This window comes from Lycium barbarum, chromosome 3 (assembly GCF_019175385.1).
Source record: "Lycium barbarum isolate Lr01 chromosome 3, ASM1917538v2, whole genome shotgun sequence".
Taxonomy (NCBI): domain Eukaryota; kingdom Viridiplantae; phylum Streptophyta; class Magnoliopsida; order Solanales; family Solanaceae; genus Lycium; species Lycium barbarum.
The window spans coordinates 125,496,442-125,519,362 of record NC_083339.1 but is presented as its reverse complement, the minus strand read 5'-3'; the positions used below and the strand labels follow the sequence as shown (position 1 = coordinate 125,519,362).

The window sequence follows — 22,921 nt, the reverse complement described above, 5'->3', positions numbered from 1 at the left end:
GGATGACATAATAAAGGAGCGTCTTGGGACCATGAATTATGAGGATATTGCCATAGCACCCCTCCCTTTAAACGCTGAGTGCTTTTTTGCAGTTTAATTAAATATATTTTTCCAAATACAATACTTAGAAGAAAAAGAAAAAGGATACTTTAATTTGTTGCACCTAACTAATTTCCCACCCCTTGCTTGTATAAATATGTGAACCAAGCCCTCCTCTCATTTCACAGCCAAGTAGAAAACTTGATTGTCTTTTGCAGCCTAGCATTTTGGGTGAGAGACAGAGTGCTAGAGATTTGCAATTCTTTGGCTAGAACAACAAAAGAGAGATGGCGGGAATTTCTGGTCATTGGGCTTTTGCTTTTGGTGTCCTTGGTAGATAAACATGTTTTCTACTTCTATTGCTTCTTAAATATTCCTATGGCATTCCTTAAATATCAAAAATCTATTTTCTTGGTTTGCTTATTATTTTTAACAAAATGATCACGGACATATTACTTTTCTTTGAGCTGTTTAATGCACCTTATCATTTGTTCATAACGTTAATCTTAGCCAGAAAAATATTATTTAACTCACTGTATCATTTTTTTTCTTTTGCAATTTGCAGGTAACATTATCTCGTTCGTTGTGTTCCTTTCTCCAATGTGAGTGTCCATTTTACTTATTTTTTTTCTGAAAATTTCTGTTATATTTGGCTTATAATCTTACTAACACCATATAATCACACTTGTAGACCCACGTTTTATAAAATTTACAAGAAGAAATCAACTGAAGGGTATCAGTCAATTCCATACGTGGTTGCTCTCTTTAGCTCCATGCTTTGGATATACTATGCATTTTTGAAGACCAACACGACCCTTCTCATCACTATCAACTCATTTGGTGTCTTCATTGAAACTATTTACGTTGGTTTCTATCTTTTCTATGCACCAAAGAAGGCCAGGGTAAGGATTTAAGAAATCCTCTATTTAAATTTCTCATCTAGATTTCTAAGTATTCTCCTATTCGGCCAAAAGAATGAAAATAAAATTTTGATCTTCACAAATTAATTGATATAGGTCCAAACAGTGAAGATGCTCCTATTATCAGTGGTGGGTGGATTTGGTGCAATTATCCTGGTTACTCAATTTCTATTCAAAGGGGCGGCTCGTGGACAAGTGGTTGGATGGGTTTGCCTTGTGTTCTCCTTATGTGTGTTTGTAGCACCCTTAGGCATTGTGGTGAGCTTTTACGTGCAAATATTCACATAGTACTTCAGAACATATAAATCCTCTTCGTTTTCTTTTCTAATGTGTAATGCTTTTTTTTTTCTCAATTATGCAGAGACAAGTTATCAGAACAAAGAGTGTGGAATACATGCCACTTCTCCTATCAGTTTTTCTCACATTGAGTGCCGTCGCGTGGTTCTTCTATGGTCTCCTACTAAAAGACATTAACATTGCTGTAAGTTCTTTACTTGCATGTTTAATTAAAAATTCATGCATGAATCTTATTAATGTACTCACGTACTTTCCTTGTGTATGTTATATAGGCTCCAAATGTATTGGGATTTATCTTCGGTATACTTCAAATGGTGCTCTACGCAATATACAGCAAAAAAGAGAAGGACATCTTAAAAGAGCAGAAACTTCCAGAGATGCAAAAGCCTGCGGTAATTGTGGCGGATGAGAATATGAATGCTAAGCTTCCAGAACTCACACAGGAACAAATTATTGACATAGTGAAGCTTGCAGGTTTACTGGTTCGTACAGATAAAGTACAGGTTGCCACGTGTCCTCATGCTACTAATTGTGGAGTTAAAGCAGCTAATGTAGAAAATATGCCGAAGCTGCAAACTGTGGAAGCCAGCTAAGATATAGTAGTAGAACTTCGCTTCTGGAATTGGTATTGATCTTAGAGCAACATTGCGCAGATTAATTGCCATTAATTCCCTTGTTTAGCTTTTCCCAATATTGAGATGTGTTTGCACACAAGTTATCTCTTGTATATGATGCTCATATATATATTTCGTGTAAGCTTTCTCTTAGCATATGGTCCTATATAAAAGAATAAACTTGTTATCTTCATGATTGCGTTAAAAGTGTATGTTCGTTGTATTGGTTTTATGCGCGTCAGGAGTAAATTTTATTATTAACCAAAATATATTTCATTCATCACATTTGTGCGCAAGTGTTCAATAACTATTTTGAGTTTATTTTTTTTACATTGCGAGCATCAAGTTATTATTATTGAAAAACCAACTACGGCAAAGGATAAAATTTACCTCTAAATTACACGAAATTGTCTACTTTTGCCTTCTGTTGATAGTTGGAACCAAAACTATTCCATTTTTATCAAACTGGACTACGTTCACACTTTTCCACTAACAAAAAATAATTAGCACCACAATTCATCTGATTTTAATCAAAGAAGGAATCAACGGCAATTTCATATAGTTCAGGGTATATTTGAACACTTTCCCAAGAAAAAAGATACAGAAAACACACATTAACTATTGGAGCATTTTTCTTCTTCATCAATAATTCTACTAGACTAAGAAATCACCATTTCTTCACATTGCCAATTTTTTTCCTTTTTTGAGAGGATTCTTAAATAATTTCTTTATAAAGATTTTTTCAGAAATAAGTTAATGTTTTAGTAATTATTTCTGAAATTTATAGTATCATTTCAATTTTTTTCATTAAACAGGCAGACAATAACATACTGCAAATCTTTACAATAACATATCTGCAAATATTATCCAATGTGAAAGATGTTGATTTTTAGGTCTAATAAAATTATTGAGGGAGGAAATAAGTTCTAATTAACTTAATATGTTTTCTCTTCCTTTTTTCTTGGAAAAGGGGCCAGATTTACTCCTGAACTATGCAAAATGATAATTTATGCTCTTATTCTGTTAAAATCAAGTGAATTATGGTGTTAATCATTTTTTTAGTGGGAAAGGGCAAATAATCCTACTAAAAAATTGGCAAAAACCCACGGAAAAACACCGACGGCAAAATCGACGGAAAAAACCGGCAAAATAATTTTTTTATATCTTTCTTTTTTAAGAAAACCGACGGACTGTATCGGTTATTTTTTGCGCAAAAATGCATGAAAAATATAATTATTTTTTATATTTTTTTGTAAAATAAACCGACGAACTCTGTCGGTTTTCTATTTTTATTATTTATTTTTAAATTTTTTTAATAAAAAATCAACTGAGTCCGTCGATTTTCAGAGCGAAAAATAGTATAAATTAAATCAATATAAGTATTTGAACAAAGAACATGAGTGGTCTAGTGGTGGAGTCCTTTAATGCCAAGGAACATACCTGGGTTCGATTCCAAGTTGCTACATTTCATTATTTTATTTCCAAAAAAAATATCTAAGTCGGTTTCTTTTTTCTTACATAACCGATGGACTCCATCAGTTTTCCCTCGGTTTTAGTCGACACAGTCCGTCGGTTTTCGAAAAGGGACGTAACGTAAATCGACGGACGTGTTGCATCAATTTGCCGTTGGTTTTCACTGAAAAACCGACGCAGTCTGTCGGTTTTGGCCGTTAATTTTTGCCTGTTTTTAATTAGTGAATGTAGATTAGTTTGGTGACACGTGTTTGATGCATAAACATGTGAGAATCTGTTAAGAGATAATTAGATAAATAAAAATATACTCGCCCTAATAGTTTAAACTTTTCGATGAAACATTCACATATTTAAATGAGTAAACATATATGGTGGTTGAATTCAATGTTTTTCTATACTATCCCGTCCATGTTTATTTATTCATGTTTGACTTGACACCTCTCAAGAAGCAATAAATAAAATGATAATTTTACTTTATTAATTTTTATAAGTCATCTCACTCATTGAAAAATGAATTGGAAATAATTAGTACTTATTAGTAAATAGGTATAAAATGATAAATTATCTTTGGAGTTTTCAAACTAAACAAGTAAAAATGATTAGTATAGTGAACAAGTAAAAATGAACAGAGATAGTAGTATGCATTTTGAATCCGCTCCCTTATTTGTAATGAACACGTTGTTCAGGGACTACCTAGAGACAACACACTCCTAAAAATAAAAGTTTTTCGTAAGAAAACTAAAAAAACTAGAGGAGATGTCTATGTAAATTAGGACTCTTTAATGAGTACTCTTTCTTTAATTACAAAAATTAAAACATATTTTTTATACAAAAACTCTCGACCACCCGAAGCTCTCTTGACTGTGCGATGCTCAGTGATGCAGACCGTTGAATCTCAGTGGTTGAAGTTGAACCCTTTCAGTCAAAATCAATAAGGAGACCTAATTTAGAAAATTTGCAGTCCAATGTTCCTATGGGTAGGTCTTTATAAAATTATGAAATAAGTATTGTTGTTGTCATTGTGTCAATAGCCAAAGATAGAATAATCGAGTATAAACTAAAGGATCGAATAAAAGTCGTCAAAATATAGGTTTGGAAATTACACAGTCGCTTGAGTTTTGACCAGTCAAAGATTCAGCCTTCCCCAAAACAAAACTGAGCCCTAGCTAAGGTTATCTTTTCAAATCATACGGGGAGCCGTCAAATTTTTTATTACTACAATTTTCTTCCTTTGAGTTGATTAATTTATCGCAATATGTGGGGGTGATGGAGTAACATATATAAAAAATTTACTAAAAGCAATAGTACTTAGAATCTTTTTGGTTCTTTTCTGATATCGGTGGAAACGGTGACAAATTGTGTAACGAGGTCCTTTCTTTAAGAATTTTGGAAGAAAATCTCTTTTATTATAGTCCTCTCTTTCTTAACTCGATACTTTTAAGAAATGATTTTAATTTGTACCATAATCTTTACAAGCCAGTTATCGCACAAGAAAACAATGTTACTTCCAGATCTTTAAATTCCTTTTCAAATTTAAATGCGAACTCGTTAATTTATGGCTTCGTGTCGTTTGACATAAAGGTGTACTTGAATTAATTGTGAGAAGTCTAAGTTAATGAAGGTGGGATTGACTAATTGAGCAAATACTATATGATACTCTCTCCACCCCAATTTTCTTGATAACTTTTGATTGGGTATTGAAATTTAATAAAGTATATTGAAATTTATGAACTAAAATAAGTCATATATATTTATTTGGCAATAAATCGTCTCACTAAGGGTGACATTAGAAGTTTAAAATTAAATTATTTATAAATATAATATGGTATCACTCTTTTTTTGCGGATAAAAAAAAAAGAAAATGTATTACATAAACTGGGATTGAAGGATCCTGCAAATGTAATTCAATGGACAAGAATGACACATGTCTTGAACTTTTGACCTTACTTTCTCCGTGAGCAAAACTTCATGCTTTTACAAGTTTTGACTTTTGACCTTGAAAGTTTGCCACCGGAGAAACAGGAGTCAAAAATTTAACTCCGCCTATTTTCAAGGTCATTGGGGTAATTTCCTCCATTTCTCTTTCTTCTATTCACTTAGGATTAATTTGCATTTTATTGCTTACTGCATGGAGAAACTTGTAAGGGTTAAAAATCCGTAGTCAATAAACTAGGCAAGACCGAACCAACAAAAATCACCTGTCTTTTTATTTTTTCCTGATCATTAATATCGTATTAGTTTCAGAAACAATGTAACTGTTTAATTTTCTCACTTATATATTGAGGATTCGAAATTTCGAATACATTAATATATACTCAAAAGATTCATGATTTTCCCCTTTTCATACTTAAAGAATGAGTGGAGGATATAGGATGCCCGACATAAAAGAATTTGAGCATATTCACCCAAAACTTAAGGCAATGGCAGACTAACCTGAGACGTTTATATCCTTTTGCCCTTGAACTTGCGACCTGCCACACGTATAACGTAATAATTTTAATTAGAGAATAATAGTCTATTTGGCCAAGCTTCTAAAAATAGCGTACTTTTCAAAAAAGTATTTTTGGCTAAATGCAGTTTGTGTTTGGCCAATTAATTTAAAAAGTACTTTTGAGCACCAATTAGTGTTTGGCCAAGCTTTTAAAAAGTGCTTCTATTTGTATTTTTCTCAAAAGTACTTTTCAAAAAAGTAATTGTGGGCAAAACTATTTTTTTTAACTTTTGAAAAACTGCTTCTGCTACTCCCCAAAAACACTTATTTTCTCCCAAAAGCTTGGCCAAACACCTCACTTTTTTTAAAATAAGCACTTATTGAAAAAATAAGTATTTTTGAGGGAAAAATAAGTCCGGCCAAACGAGATATAAGTTTAAAATTTCCTTTGAACTTCGCAAACTTAAAAAGTTTGTCTAAAAAGGACCTTGACGTTAATTTCCAAACATACCATATATGCCTTTCAGTAAAGTATGTTAGAACTTGTCCCCTAAATTTATAAGTAATATTTATTATAGTTATGATAAATTGAACTACAAATAGCAAATTATGACTCAGTCTAACTTATCGGCAAAGGTGCTAATTTATATGTTTTACCCATTTTTATTTTTATTTTTTATCTTGTTTTATTCTTGATGCCTACCTTATTTACGTCACAGTGGCTAGGGTACATAACCTAGATTCTTGGTGCCTTTGACGAATCTCACCTTCTTAAGCTTACAAATTAAAGAGGGTTCTATTTCACCGAATTTCCGGCTATATACTGGTTCCTAAAGTTGATGTATCACTTAAGGTTGGTCAATCTCATGTATATTAATGGCCAAAACATATTATTCCAAACTTAAATCATGAGGTCTTTAGTCTTTTATGTAATAAAATGATCCTCATAACGTTCCACTTAATATATATTACCTTGTTACCATCTTCTAAACGAGTCTATAATTTCATTGGGCATCATAAGAAATTAAGAAGAATTGGAAACACGGTGTTATCAGTAAATTATTTAGTTCTATTAACCAAATCATTTTTAACGATGTTTGACTCATGCACTTTTAATTTGAATTACTCGGTGACGCTACATCCAATGACAGAGCTAGAAGTTGGTCACGATTTTAAAATGACATATAACTGTCCGTTAAAAGTAAAATAAGCTTTTATAAGTAGAAGAAAAGGGATAAAGTACATCCTTAATGTGAAGTGGGAAGGGCCATTTTTAACCGAGTAAAGAAATTAGAGTCCTCCACTCAATTTAGAAGAAATGAGAGATGCTCCTTGGTTCTCGGTCTCTCAATTGTTTAATCTTACTTTAGAAATTAGGACTTTTAAGCACAATAACATCTTTTTCATTTTGATCATGAAACCAATATCAGGCAAAGTATTATTAAACGACTAAGATTAAAGCAAGAACGTTCAAAGTGGTACCAATGTCCTTTATGCATGGTACATCCAAGAAAAAGACATTGGTTTAAATAAATTAGTAAGAGGAGAGAAGATGGTAGGAAACATCTGGGATGCAATCATTGGAACAGTCTTTAAAATCACGAGCATATATGTAGTGTGTGGTTAATTGAATTTGGGAGAACAGTAAAGAAATTAAAAAGGAGGACGGTAGGGCAAGTAAAGAAGTATGGAAAAGAAACGTCGACTAAAGCACTGCCAATGAGTATCATATGATCGACAAACCGCACTAAACCGATAAATCGAATCAAATCGAGAAAAAAACTCGATTAGTGATTTGGTCTGACTTGGTTTAGTGTTGAAAAAAAAACCCGACCATAATTAGTTTGGTTTGATTTTAGCTAAAAAAAGTCAAACCGAACCAAACCGACCCGACATTACATGTATTCAATTTTTAAAATATTTTATACATTTAATATTTATTTGTAATGTAATTTATAAATATTTCTTAAATTTTTTTTGTAGTTTTTTTTATCTATTATCATATTATTCAAGCTTGAAATTAGAATTTTGAATGTGAATAGGTTTTATATCCTATGGATGTTATTAACTCATATAAAGTCCAAACCAAAACCAACTCAACACTAATACTAACAAAAGAAATTCAATTTATCACTAGGAATGACAATAATGTAGGATATATCTCCTTTAGTTTTGCATAATTGGTTTAGAAAGTGAAAATACATTACTTAAGTTTTTTTTTCTTGTCATGTAATTAATACTTATTAGCCGTACTTATTTTAGGATGACTTAGTATTTTTAGATTATGGTCATTTTCTTTATGGCTTATTAATTAGCAATATTTGTTTTAACCGATTTTATTATCTTTTGTTGAATATTTTAATACAATGTCATCACTTTTCTCACATTTTGTGTTATTTTCTTATGAAACACTTTAATTACATAGTTGTATCTTACTAGGACTAAAGAAATATTTGAAGTAAAAGTTATATATTTTGTATCAAGACTATTCCGAAAATAACCCGAATAACCCGAGAAAACTGAATAACCCGAGAAAACCCGAGGTTGAAAAACCCGAATTTTATTAGTTTGGTTTGGCATATAAATTTAAAAACCCAACGCAATTGGTTTGATTTGGTGTTTAAGAAATCCGAACCAACCCGGTCCATGTACACCCCTAGATACTAAGATATTTTAATAACTTTTGTTTAACAGCGCAAATTATTACCTACCAAAAAGAGCTATTGAGCGGAACAAATTTAATAAACTCTAATTCTTTACTTCTGTCAATTTGAACCACGCATCCCTTTCTTTGATTCAACTCAATTTGAACCTTTTCATGCATACGAAAACATACTTGTACATGTAAGGTGTCAAATATAGCTATGAAAGTATAACCAATTCAATCCGTACGTCTAAACTTGTGCAGGTTGGACCGGGAATATGTTTATTGGCGGATCATTTTGAACATGGCCAATTTCAGCTCATCTAAAACTTCACCAATTATTGGGTTGCATGCCGTCCAAATTGATTAATTCATAAAAAAAACTAATCAAAACATAGAGAAATAATTTTTTTTGAGATATTTGCTTGAAAATAATTACGATAAATAATGAAAAGATTATATTACTCCATTAGATTGATTCAATAAATAAAGAAAATTCAAATTTTAAAAGAACAGACAAACAAATGGAAAAAGCTTTTTGAATTGGAGGGATTCAGTTATTATAATTCATTGTTTAGCTCAAGTTAGTCAGTACATTATGACCCATACAAACATTTCGTGCGTTATAGCTCAATCCATTTATTGTCTCAATTTTTTGCTAATTTGACCCCCACAAATATAGCCTAAAACTCCCATTGACATCTCTACATGTATATGCTAAACATATGTCACCAGCATTTCAAATATATTTCTTCTTATCACGTAGTTATAATTAATTTTCTGTCTATCTCCCAAATTATTATTATTATTATTATTATGAACAGTAACTTTTTTTTTTTAATCTGAACTTTGTGCAATCATGAATCTTGTTATACTGTTCATCTCTTTCTCTTAACCTTCATTCTTAATAACAGTCTTCTTTAACCACACCCCGGTAACCACGACCAACATCGTCCTTTATTATTTAGACATTAAAATGGCCTCTTTAAAACCTAGGAATTTACAGGTTAATCCATCGAGGTTATTAAGAAGTTAAGAGAATAACCATATACTAAGAATAACAAATTCATGATGATAAGGAAGTAATTACTTAAACATAATAATCACAAAATAATTTACATAATAGGGAGATTAGTACAGAAAATATAGTAAATAAACTTACATGGCTTGAAGAAGGAGAGAAGTTTCCCTTTCAGGGAACCCCAAAAAACTACTTCACACTAGGGGGTAGTTATTAAAAGCTTAATACTGATTTACAATAGGGTTTATATTACACATGTTTTTGATTGGGCAAGGGATTGGAGCATTTGATGAAAGAGAAGGGGAATATGGAAAATTTTCTAATTTTATTACCGCATTTCTCTGTAGTACCAATAATCCACTATTTGAGTCTTCCCCTGTAATTAAAGTATGTATTTTATTAGTAAAGTTATATGGATTTGCTCCCATAGATACTAAGTGTTGAAATTCTATTGGAAAATTTTCCTTATAAGCTTCCTATAGAGCTTTGGCTGATTCTCCTAAAAAAGTTTCTAAATATTTATACAGACAGTATTAGGTAACCTTCATTTTAGACCTACATCTTTATTAGAGAGAAATACTATGGAAAGAATACAATTCGGAGCCAATAACTTAGTAGCTTTCCAACCATCAAATTGGACTTTTAAAGTATTACCAGAACACGTAATAGACAGACAACAAAGATGCTTAGTGGATAATTTATGGATTTCGCATAATGGAAAAGACGCTAAACATTTTGTAGCTACTATAAATTCTCTCTGTCAGTATTTTACAGACCGAAATTTAGACAAAAAATTTAAATTTTATGTTGTAGTTCACGGTAAAACTAATGGTATTTTTCAAACTTGGATAGAAGTTGTAGACTCTATTAAAGACATAAGAAAACCTCTTTTTAAAGGATTTAATGATTTCACTGAAGCACTAGACTATGCTAGAGGAGTACTGGGTCCAAACTACTATATTTCTCCAGCTCTCAGACAAAACTCAGACAAAATCCCTCAGTACAATGTACAAAAAGACACAGACAAGATAATTTTTTGTGATCACTGCTCTACTATGACCGACGTGGTCAAACGATTAAACCAGCAGAAAGAGACATTGGTTCAAGAAAAAAATGAAACTCTTGGATCAAGTGAAGACATTAGAACAAAGACTACAAGCTGTTAAGTTCGAATTGATGCAATTTCAGAGAAAAATGGATGAGAAGGGTGTGCATTCCCCAATGAATGCAGTCAGACCCACTGTATCGGGTAAGGATACAACTAGTTCGATTCATACGGTAGCCGGTAAAGACTTATCAAATCCGTTGATGGCTGTCACTTTGCCAAAAAGTGAAGATGAGGGATGTTCAAGACGGAGATTACCAAAGACACTTACGCAAGGAGCAACTTCTACAAAAAAAAGTACACTTGCAAAGAAGAAAAAGAATATATATATATATATAAAAGAAACTAAGTAATTAAGATACATTTATTGCATTTATTTCATTGTACACATTGATATCGATAAAATAAATCCCAACCCACTAAAAAGAGATAAACCTACTACAGCAACGTATAATTCTTTCGGCCATTGCAACAAATTGATCTCCCCATTTGACTATAGGAGCACCAGAGAGCCAGAACTAGATGGCCTAAGCTCAATTATTGATGCCAAATGGCAGGCAATATTGGTCCCTCAATCATTTCTTGATTGTTTTCAAAGATGATTAGGTGTTCATTTTGTACAGAAATACATTAAACGGAAAAGGGCCAAAATTACCCCTGAACTTTGAAAAATAGTTTATTCATACCCTTCGTTATACTTTAGGGCCAATTATACCCTTACAGTTATACTATGGGGTCAATTATACCCTTATGTCTAACGGCTGCCACGTGGCATCATCTCAGCCCTTCAAAATTATTTTATCCTCAAATAATTTTTTATCCACTAAAATAACTCAAAACGACCCGAATTTTTTTTTTCCAGCAAAAATAATACGGAATTATTTTTATATTTTTTCTGGAAAAATAATTCCGTATTATTTTTGCTGGAAAAAAAAATTCGGGTCGTTTTGAGTTATTTTAGTGGGTAAAAAATTATTTGAGGATAAAATAATTTTGAAGGGCTGAGATAATGCCACGTGGCAGCCGTTAGACATAAGGGTATAATTGACCCCATAGTATAACTATAAGGGTATAATTGACCCTAAAGTATAACGAAGGGTATGGATAAATTATTTTTCAAAGTTCAGGGGTAATTTTGGCCCTTTTCCGTACATTAAAATCAAACCCCTCCAAAAAATTAAAGCATGGGCAAGTGTGAGCCTTAGTGCCCCTAAGGATCGGTGGACGACATAATAAAGGCAGAGGCGGAGCCAGGTAGGGCTCAGGGGTTTATCCGAACCCCCTTCAACGAAAAATTACACTGTTTATATATGGTTAAAATTACTTTTTATATATATATAATAGATGTTGAACTCCCTTTGGTTTATTCGTGTGTTTACTTCTTCATATTCTGAATCTCCTTGATGAAAATTCTGACTCCGCCACTGAATAAAGAGAGCATGATCACCCTGGGACCTTTAAGTTCTTAGGATATTTGGCTTTTGCCATTGCACCCTCATTCTTCGAAGTGCTCTTTTTCTATTTTAGAATAGAATATTTGTCCAAATAAAATATAAGAGTACTATAGGACAAAAGCTCTTCCACTGTTGCACCAACTTTCCCACCCCCTGCCTATATAAATATGTCAGCCAAGCTCTCCTCATTTCACTATCAAGTAAAACTTGCTAGTCTTTTGCAACTCTTAGCACTTCTTTGTGGTGAGCTATAGAGAGAGTGCTAGAGATTTGAAATTTCTTGCTAGAAACATAAACAAAAAGAGATGGCTTTTTCTGCAGATCACTGGGCTTTTTCTTTTGGTGTCCTAGGTAAATTAACTTCTTTTTCGCCCTTGCAAAAAATCTATTGGATATTTTTGACATATCAAAAGCCCCTTCTAATACTAGCTAGTTAAAACCATTCTGTTTATGTGCAAATACTTAATATTTAACCATACTATTAGGTCGTACCTAATGTGCATAATTATTTCATGTATCGTACTAGCTTATCCTCAATAATTCACCTGAATTTTGTTTAATCATTTGCACTCACCGTTCTTCATTATTACTCTTGAGATTAAACGCAATTCGTCTTTTCTCTTTTTGTCTTTTGCAATTTGCAGGTAACATCGTCTCCTTCATCGTGTTCCTTTCTCCAATGTGAGTATCCGCTTTCTTGCATCCTTAAGAGCTTTCACTAATTTATTATGCTTATGATCATGACTGAAGTAATACATTTTCACATATGCAGCCCCACATTTTATAAAGTTTACAAGAAGAAATCAACGGAAGGGTATCAATCAATTCCATATGTGGTTGCTCTCTTCAGTTCCATGCTTTGGATTTACTATGCATTTCTCAAGACAAACACTACCCTTATCATCACTATAAACTCCTTTGGTGTCTTCATTGAAATTATCTACGTTGGTTTCTACCTATTCTACGCACCTAAAATTGCCAGGGTAAGTTTTTACAAGAAATTCAGTACTTATAAGTAATATCTTTTACAAAGGAGTTTTTTTGTACTTCCTTTCCTTTGCCTAAATATAAGTCTAATATTAATAATTAAATTAATGCAGGTCCAAACAATAAAGATGCTCCTAATATCAGTGGTGGGTGGCTTTGGTGTTATTGTTCTGGGCACCCAATTTCTATTCAAAGGTGCTACTCGTGGGCAAGCGATTGGATGGATTTGCCTTGTGTTTTCCTTATGTGTGTTTGTAGCACCCTTAGGCATTGTGGTAAGCTTTTACGTGCCATTAATTCATGAACATCAAGAATTACTCTTCATTGATTCCCCTGTTTCTCCATCCATTAAGATACTAATGCTTATAATTTTTCTTATATAATGCAGAGACAAGTAATCAAAACAAAGAGTGTGGAATACATGCCATTACTTCTGTCGGTTTTTCTCACCTTAAGTGCTGTCATGTGGTTCTTTTATGGTCTTCTCGTAAAAGACATTAACATTGCTGTAAGTTCTTTGTTCAAGCATCATATACTTATTTTCTATACTTGCATGTGTCTATATATATTTTACACAAAATATGTTGAATCTTATCGATCGTGTGTTTAATTACTTTCACTTTTGTCAATATAGATTCCAAATGTATTGGGATTCATCCTAGGAATTCTCCAAATGGTGCTTTATGTAATTTACAATAAAAAAGAGAAGACTATCTTAAAGGAGCAGAAAATTTCAGAGATACGGAAGCCCGCAGTCATTTCCTTGGATGAGGAAAATAAGAAGTTTCCAGAACTTACAGAAGAACAAATAATTGACATAGTGAAGCTTGGTTCACTGATTTCCTCGGGGAAAATTCACGTGGCTTCGTGTCTGCAGGATACATGTGCATCAGCTAAAGTTGAGGATACTCCCAAGCTGCAAACTGTGGAAGTCTAATTAGAATTAATTCCTTTGATTTACTCTTTCCTAACTCCTAATGTGTTTATACACAAGTTAATTCTTAGCTCACAGTTTAGTTTTATAAGAGTAATTACTAGTAGTAGTAGCTTTTCGATCATGTACTCAAAAGGGAAAATTGTTCTCTTGAAACATAAAACGGCTGTATGCCGATATTGATTTTCTGTGGTGGCAATTAAATAATCATTTATCCCAATTCATTTGATTTAAAGTCAATTTCTATCTTGTTTATGCGCTATCACCAGTAAATACAGTACTCCAAGTTTTTATCAGACTTATAAATTTCATCACGTTTTACATGAGCTTCATAAAATTTGAGCTCGTGGGCATGCAGTTATATATCTTGAGATGCCCTTGTGTCACAATATTTGCTCAAGGATTTAACTGTTATATACAAATAGTCACACGATATAGAATTCAAAGGGTATGAGTTTCTACAACGACCTCAAATAAACACTAGAATAATAATTGAATTCACAATCAAATATTTATAGATATTTAATGAATTTCTTAATTGAAATATAAAATTTACACAAAAGCTAATGAGTTCACTGAACCCATAACAAATGCATTACATTCGGGTTTATTGATAGTGTCGTACTCCCTCTGACCCAATTGATGTGATACTTTTCGCTTTTTTAGAGTCAATTTGTCTAAACTTTGAAGCTACTCAATATTTTAAGATTAAAATTTACATATTTGAAAACTACATGAAATAATATAAGTTGCAATTTTTCTCATATCAATTTGGTGAAAAAAATACATCTTAAAATATTGTTCAAAGTTCATGCAGTTTGAATCTAGGAATAAATTGGGACAGAGGGAATGATATTTTTTCACCTGACTGTAATTTAACATTTTATAGCATGTTACTTACTAATTATTCTAGGTTATCAATCAAAATTAAGTATGAAATAGAAGTGCGTGCAATTACGTACCTTTTAAATGATCCGTTTATATATAAATACACTAACAATATAGATATATTACTTAAACTCTAGCATTACTTCTACTGAGCCGCACTAGCTACGGGTACTTGCGGCTACAAAAATATCCTACATTCACACGTAAGCGTAAATAATTCGTGGTAGGAGTCTCTACATTATCGTGCACTTATTTTAGTAGTATAATATGATTCCTGTCGTCTAAGCTAGTCCCATGTATATATTTATTTCTATTGGTTTAAAATTGTGCAAAATAAAAAAAGTAGGATTGAAAGACATGCATCTAAAGCAACTAATAAAATCAAATGGCATAAGAATGTTGTTCATGAGCAACAATAATGCATTTAAAGTCGCTTCAAAAAGACACTGCGACGTAAATGGTTGAATTTGAACTTGGAGCTTCATGGTGATTTTGAACCACCTAAATCACTAAGTCAGTCTATAGTCTTGTGTTCAAGTGTTTAAATATCTATATATGTAGGCTTAATATCTAGATGGACCCTTAAACTTGACATATTTTGTAAGATAGACATATAAACTTATAAGGTGACCAGATAGACACTTAAACTTACTCAAAGTGTATTTTTCAAGTTTTTCAGTTGTTTTGAAAACAAAAACTATATTTTTCAAACACTCACAATTTTCATGGCCAAACAAGCCCTAAATATATCACAAAATATTTTTTTTTAAAATGCAAAAATAAGGCAAACGCATATACATGAGACTATAAATGTGCACTTAAACCAATAAATACTCGCTAATCGCAATTTTGCAGCTTTCAATTAACTCGGATTTTTTTTTACACTTGAATAATTAAAAAACAATAACTTTAACCAATAAAAATCCTTAAAAAAAAAATTTCAAATTAAGAAATTTTTAAGTTCAATATTTCAAGTGTAAAAGAAATTTCAAATTAAGAAAACTGTAAAACCGAGAAGGAAATCCTTAAAAAAAAGAAATTTCTTAATTTGAAATTTCTTTTTTTAAGGATTTTTATTGGTTAAAGTTATTGTTTTTTAATTATTCAAGTGTAAAAAAAAATCCGAGTTAATTGAAAGCTGTAAAATTGCGATTAGCGAGTATTTATTTGTTTAAGTGCACATTTATAGTCTCATGTATATGCGTTTGCCTTATTTTTGCATTTTAAAAAAAATATTTTGTGATATATTTAGGGCTTGTTTGGCCATGAAAATTGTGAGTGTTTGAAAAATATAGTTTTTGTTTTCAAAACAACTGAAAAACTTGAAAAATACACTTTGAGTAAGTTTAAGTGTCTATCTGGTCACCTTATAAGTTTATATGTCTATCTTACAAAACATGCCAAGTTTAAGGGTCCATCTGGATATTAAGCCATATATGTACATAATAAATAAAAATTTAACCTTATATATATAGCATAATTTTTGCCAAGGGGGTTCGGGTAACACCGTCCCGCCCCCTAGCTAGATCCACCACTACTTGCACCATGACTCTTTGATGTCGTAGATCAGATCTTCAACTTTTCTTTTTTCTCTCTAAGTAGCTGGCTTCATTAATGCTGCTAAATTTTCCTTGTGCCTCAAATGTACTTCTTACACATTTCCAAAACAAATTCCTTTAAAGACTCCTTTTTTCAAGTCTTGAGTAAGCGCGTATTTGCACATGCTGCGTTTTAAATTTTTATCAGGAAGGGGTAAATAATACGAAAAATAAGTTCAAAAGGGTCATCGGAAACCCGCCCCAAAAAAAAAAATGTCAATCGACTTGGGCCTAATGAGACAGCTAAGCAACAGGCCCAAGTACCTTGACAGTTCAATTTTAGCATTACAGTGTACTCAGTTCACATTTGAGCCTTGTACTTGTATTTAGTTTTTACAAATGTACCTATTGTTAATGTACCTATATATATTGTTGACTTGGTCAAAATTAATAACAGATTTCATTTTATTTCCGCACAAAATATCTTTTCCCCAATTCTCATTCTATATCTTTGATCTCAATTTTCCTCTTATGGAAACTTCTCTCAATTTATGGTAATTTGCAAGTCTAACATGGTATCAGAGTGAGTTAATTGAACTCATCTCGTCACTATCTTTCGATCGATCTTACCCTCCCCAACAGATTCTTCAGTTTTTTTTTTTTTTTTTTTGAGTTTTCAAAACCCTAATTTGGTAAAGTTCGCGATTTGTGTTCGAAGCTAGATCGCGATGTGTTCTCGGTTCGATTTTGAGGTTTCACAGTTCGATTTGAAGCTTGTCGACGTTGAATTGACCTGGTATTCGGTGATTTGTTCGAATTTCATTTTATCTTAAGAAAATCAGTAATATCTCTTCCATTTTACTTGCAACTTCTTCGAGAATCTGCATAGTAGGTGCAATTGTTGGTGTTATTGAGATATTTGTGAATTGCATTTTTGTTGTTATCAATGGCCCTAGCAGTACCTAGTTCTTCTGCACCTAGTTCTATGACTCAGACTACCAATGTTACTAGTTCTTTAGAAGGTTTTGAACCTTTTACACTAGATTCTTCACATCATTTTTATGTACACCCTTCGGATAGTCCATGAACACATCTCGTGTCTCCCCGATTCGATGGTAGTGGTTTCGTAGCCTAGAGAGAGAGAGAGCATGCTCATTTCTCTTTCAGCTAAGAATAAACTAGGTATGATTAATGGGCGTCATGCCAAACCCTATGAAGATTCCTCTTATTAGGAAAGATGGAGTGATACGGTGATTGCGTGGATCACCAGCTCATTATCTAAGGACATTGGTACCAGTGTACTGGGGTATTAAACTACTAAGGAAATCTGGTTGGATATTAATGAAAGGTTGGGGAATCCAATGGGTCCAAAGTCATCAAGATTCAGAAGGAAATTGGTTCACTTTCACAAGGAACCTCGGACATAGCTGCTTATTTTACTAGACTCAGCAGTCTCTGGAATGAGATGAATATTGCATATATAGGCCCTGTATGCACTTGTGGTGCCTTAGGCAAATTTCTAGAGGAATTAAGGCTCTTCTAGTTCTAGCTGGTTTCAATGAATCATACTCCACAGTCAAGAGCACAATTCACTATGATGTCCTAGTTTTTCCACTAAGTTTGCTTCATTTCATGCCACCTCTGGTCCTATTCCACAAAGGTTTAATCAAAGAGTTCAGTTTGACAATTAAAAAAATGTCTTCACTTCTTCACTGATATGCAAATACTGTAAGAAACCGGCTCACTCCATTGATAAATGCTACAAATTACATGGGTTCCCTATTGATTTCAAATTCACTAAGTCCAAAAGATCAGTTTTTTGTGTCCAAACTGAGAATACTGGAATCACATCTACTCAACCATTAATCACTACTATTGATCAACCGGACTGACTCATCAACAATACCAACATCTTATCTTTCTTCTTCAACTTAACCAGATTTCACCAGACTTCAACAATGATAACTCCTCTGGAGAATCTTCTGGATATGAATACTTTGAAGGTTTGTTCTGTAGTTAATTCTGTAGATTTTCATGATTGTGCTTCCTCCCTTCGGTTAAAAAATAGATACTGGGATACTTGACTGAGAAGCTTCCAAGACTCCCCACAAACATTTTATTCATAACATACAACCCCTATTTAAACCTTATCTAATTACACTACCCAATGGCTATAAAGTAAACGTTGTTTCAACTGGATTTTTAAACCTTAGGAATGACATCACCTTACACAATGTTCTTCTTGTACCTTCATTTCAATTTAATCTCATTTCCATTTACCAACTCATGCTTCTGCTTAATTGTCATGCAATATTTACTATTTCCAATTGTTTTTTGCAGGGTCCTTCTCTGAAGAGACCTCTGGCAATTGGTAGGGCTGACAATGGACACTATTTCCTGTATTTTGATGCTGACACTGTGATACCCTCATATGTTTCTACTTTAGATATTCCTAATGCTACTTTTGTAAATAATGCATGTCGTGTTTCTGATTCTGCCAATAATCCTTTTCCCTCTCTCCCCACTTGTAATATTTCCACCGATTTAAATAAAAATGATTTATTGGCTCCAAAGGATGGGTCATATGCCTTATAATAGAATAAAATCAATTAAATCCATTTCTAGCAAACTTTCCCCTAAACAGTCATTCATTTGCTCTATTTGTCCATTTGCAAGACAACATAAATTGTCATTATCTGATAGTTCTTCTTCCTTATCTGCTCCTTTTAAACTGGTCCATATTGACATTTAGGGACCTTACCACACACAAACTTACAATGGCTTTAGTGTAACACCTCGTGCATTCGGGCTAGAGTTCGACTTGTAAGATGGGGGTATAATGGAACCGATATGAGGAGTATAGAAAGTGTTTTAAAAACTAATCAAGTCATAATAAAAGTCTTTGGACAAAGCAAAGTTGGAAGCCACTCTACCGAGCATGTTTTCAAGTGAATTTGCAGAAGGTCTTACTTCAAGTGCCTCTAACCCTTTATTAATTGGGAATTTGGGAAACCTTCCTTGATGAAAATTGTATCCATTTGAAATACTTTCCAACGGTATATTATGGAGGTCAAGCGCACAACTGTACAAAAAGTAATGATCGTTTTACTAAATAGTCGCAGAACTGTCTAATGAAATACGTCCCATAAATACAGTTTGTATTTTGAGATACGGTCCGTATTTTGTGAAAAATTCAGCCTTGACATTCTTTTTTGTGCCATGATAAAATACGGTCCATAAATACGGACTGTATTTATGGTCCGTATATCTCTCGACACAGTTACATATAAATACACCAGTTCAGTCTTCTAATTCTATTTTTCATTCCTTCAAGCCCTAGAATGAAGTTCCTCTTCTCCTATCAATCCAAGTCATTAAGGTAAGCCCTTCCAAGCCCCTCCAAGTCAATTCAAACATGTATTCATATAATCTAATTAGAAAATCATTGTTCCTCAACTAGAGTTTTCAAGAAAATCCATCTCAAAATTAACTACGTGTGGGAACATAATTGTTCTTCCACGCCATGTTCTTCCATGATTATACGAAAGCTCATAAAAAATCTAGGGTTCTAGATATGTTCATGATAACCCTAAGTACATGTACCATGATATACCATGTTTGTATTAATAATTTGTTATTGTATTCTTAATATTCATTTTTGGTTATTGAGAATCTATCCGTAATCCATGAAAACCTATACTTTGCATTCCATGGCTTCTTACATGTAAGATATGAACTATTATGCTTATTTTCATGAAAATCCTACATGTCTCCATGTTTTCATACAAGTATATTATGTAATTATATATCATTTTACATTATATTTATAATTCATGTTTACAAATCGTGTTTAAGAAAATCATGGTCTCAGATGCTACCTATTTTCGTGTTCATGTTTTTGGGAGTTGCACAAATTACCGAGAAAGCTCAGATAGCCTGAAACTACACTTGCCACCGTAGGATAAGGATCGCTCTGCCCAGTTAGGATGATTCCTTCATGTTTTATTGATTGGATCCTTTCATGTCACGTTTATATCTCATACCCCTAGCAAGGTATGAGATTGCTCTGCTGGTCGAGCCAGGTACAGACTCCATGTACCCGCGTGGTGATTCATGTTGTCAGTTATATTAATGCTCTCCCAACTAAAAATGCTTTTACTCATGTATATATATAGACATACACACACACTCATGTCAGATGATACTCATGTTCATGTTCAGCTTACAGATACAGTTTCAGTTCTATTATTTCCATGTGCCATGCTTATTTCATTCAGTTGCTTTACATACCAGTACAATTCGAATGTACTGATGTCCCCTTTTATTTGCCTGGGGTCCTGCATTTCATGATGCAGATTTACAGGACGACGGATCAGCTCGTTAAGACACTGCTCGTACCAGCTTTTTGGTGAGCCCCATCTCATTCGCGGTTAGTCAGTATTTATATTTCATGTTAGTTTTGCAGTTAGGGTATGCCGGGGGCCTTGTCCTGGTAAACAGTTAAGTAGTCAGACTAATGTTGGAGGTTTCATAGATTATTTAGCTACGTCATGTCAGATGTTCAAAGTCGTATAGCCAGCATTGGCTCAGCATTTATTATATTTTCAAATTATTTCCAAATCATGTTAAACAATATTTTCATTAGTATTATGATAACTCATGTTATTCAGACAATCCATGTTTTAAATTTATATTCCGCATTCAGTTCATGCCCTATGTTGATTCAGCAAGCCACGTGATTCGCTCGGTCACATGCAGTCAGGCACCGAGTGACGTGTTATGCCCGGGTCTTGGTTCGTGGCGTGACATTTAGATACTTACTAACTTTAGTTGATGACTATTCAATAGTCACTTAGACTCATTTACTTTCCTGCAAGAGTAATGCTTGATCTATCCTTAAGGCTTTCACTGCCATGGTTCAAACCCAGTTTCATTTCATTGCCATGGTTCAAACCTAGTTTCATACTTCAGTCCAAAATTTCAGACTTGATAATGCAATTGAACTGGGTTCCAGTTCTGAATTCAAATCCTTTTTCACCTCCCAAGGCATCCTACACCAAACTACTATTCCGCATACTCTACAATAAAATGGTATTGTGGAAAGAAAACACAAACACCTCCTTGAAACTTATAGAGCTCTTCTATTTCAATCCAATTTACCAACCAAATATTGGGGTGTATGTGTATTAACTGCCACTTATCTCATAAACAGATTCCCACCCATTGTTTTACACAACCTTTCACCTTTTGAAAAACTCCATGGCCATCCATCTTAATATGATCACCTTAGGTCTTTTGGATGCCTTTCCATTGCTACTTCACCCAAAATTGAGAGGGATAAGTTTCAATCTAGGTCTATCTCTTGCATTTTCATTAGATATCCTTGTTGCAAAAAAAAGGTATAAACTCCTAAATTTATCCACCCATTCAGTGTTATACTCTAGGGATGTAGTCTCTCATGAACATGTTTTTCCTTACTCTTCCTCTTCTCCTTCTATATTTCCTCCTTCCTCTTCTGAGTTTGTTGATGTTTCTCCCCCTATTCCTCCTCCTTCATGTTCTCCAACTTCTACCATTCCTTCTTCTTCTTCATATTATCCAACTTCTGCACCTGTTCTCTCACCCTCTGATTATCCTTTGCCTCTTATACTTCCTTCTACTCCACCTCTTCCTGATCTTATTCTTCCTAATCTTGCTCCTGCTCCCATCATTTCTACTATTTCTTTACCCACTAGACAATCTTCAAGACCACACCAATTTCCTAAATATCTCTCAGATTACATATGTTCTTCTGTCATTCCCTTTGCTCCTGTTTCAGTCAACTACAATTTATCTACTTCTGAGTGGCACTTGCATGAACCTCAATATTACCAGCAGGCTGCTTCAAATCCTATTTGGCAAGAGGCTATGCTAAAGGAATTTCATGCTCTTTAATCAAATTCCACTTGGGATATTGTCCCCTTACCCTCTGGCAAAAAGCTTATACCTTGTAAATGGGTCTATAAGATCAAGAAAAGATCTGAGGAGCCATTGAAAGGTACAAGACCAGACTTGTCATTAGGGGTGACACCCAAAAGGAAGGTATTGACTATAATGAGGCTTTTCACCTGTTGTTAAGTTTACCAGAATCAAATGCTTACTGTCTATTGTTGTTAAAAGAAACTGGACAGTGTTCCTTGATGTGAACAATGTTTTTTTACATGGTGATCTTCATGAAGGTTTCTCTTGGCATGGTTGTTCCTTCCCTTCACCTTCTTCTTCTCCTCCTTTAGTATGAAAACTTAAAAAGTTTATTTATGACCTCAAACAAGCTTCTGGGCAATGATTTGGATATGTAATTGACAGTTTCATCATAGTTTAGATGTGTTTTTATGGCTTATTCCATTTTTAACTATAAATAACTACTCTTTACATTTTTAATGCAAAAACACTCAACCACGCATAACTTTGTCAACTGTTTGATACTGAATGATGCAGACCGTTGAGTCTCAGTGGTTGAAGTTGAACCCTCTATGTCAAAATCAACAACCAAAAAAAAGCTACTTCTAAATCAGAAAATTGGCAATCCAACGTTTC

The 22,921-nt window shown here is 33.3% G+C and overlaps 2 protein-coding genes and 1 long non-coding RNA gene across 3 annotated transcripts; all 3 read left to right on the top strand.

Moving 5' to 3' along the window:
* Positions 1 to 214: 214 nt before the first annotated feature.
* On the top strand, positions 215 to 2,063 carry LOC132632299 (bidirectional sugar transporter SWEET12-like). The gene is made up of 6 exons (XM_060348179.1): positions 215 to 372; positions 605 to 641; positions 731 to 941; positions 1,056 to 1,217; positions 1,321 to 1,440; positions 1,529 to 2,063. Exons 1-6 carry the CDS (start codon positions 327 to 329, stop codon positions 1,847 to 1,849), a joined length of 897 nt encoding a protein of 298 aa, XP_060204162.1. The 5' UTR covers positions 215 to 326; the 3' UTR covers positions 1,850 to 2,063.
* Positions 2,064 to 12,206: 10,143 nt separating this feature from the next.
* LOC132634121 (bidirectional sugar transporter N3-like) lies at positions 12,207 to 14,130 on the top strand. The gene is made up of 6 exons (XM_060350423.1): positions 12,207 to 12,349; positions 12,643 to 12,679; positions 12,771 to 12,981; positions 13,099 to 13,260; positions 13,374 to 13,493; positions 13,620 to 14,130. The coding sequence occupies exons 1-6, from the start codon at positions 12,304 to 12,306 to the stop codon at positions 13,920 to 13,922; spliced, it is 879 nt and encodes a 292-aa protein (XP_060206406.1). The 5' UTR covers positions 12,207 to 12,303; the 3' UTR covers positions 13,923 to 14,130.
* A 2,520-nt stretch (positions 14,131 to 16,650) lies between these two features.
* On the top strand, positions 16,651 to 21,074 carry LOC132632298 (uncharacterized). Its single transcript, XR_009579298.1, has 3 exons — positions 16,651 to 17,141; positions 18,686 to 20,427; positions 20,701 to 21,074. It is a non-coding gene; the product is annotated as an uncharacterized LOC132632298 (long non-coding RNA).
* Positions 21,075 to 22,921: the final 1,847 nt, after the last annotated feature.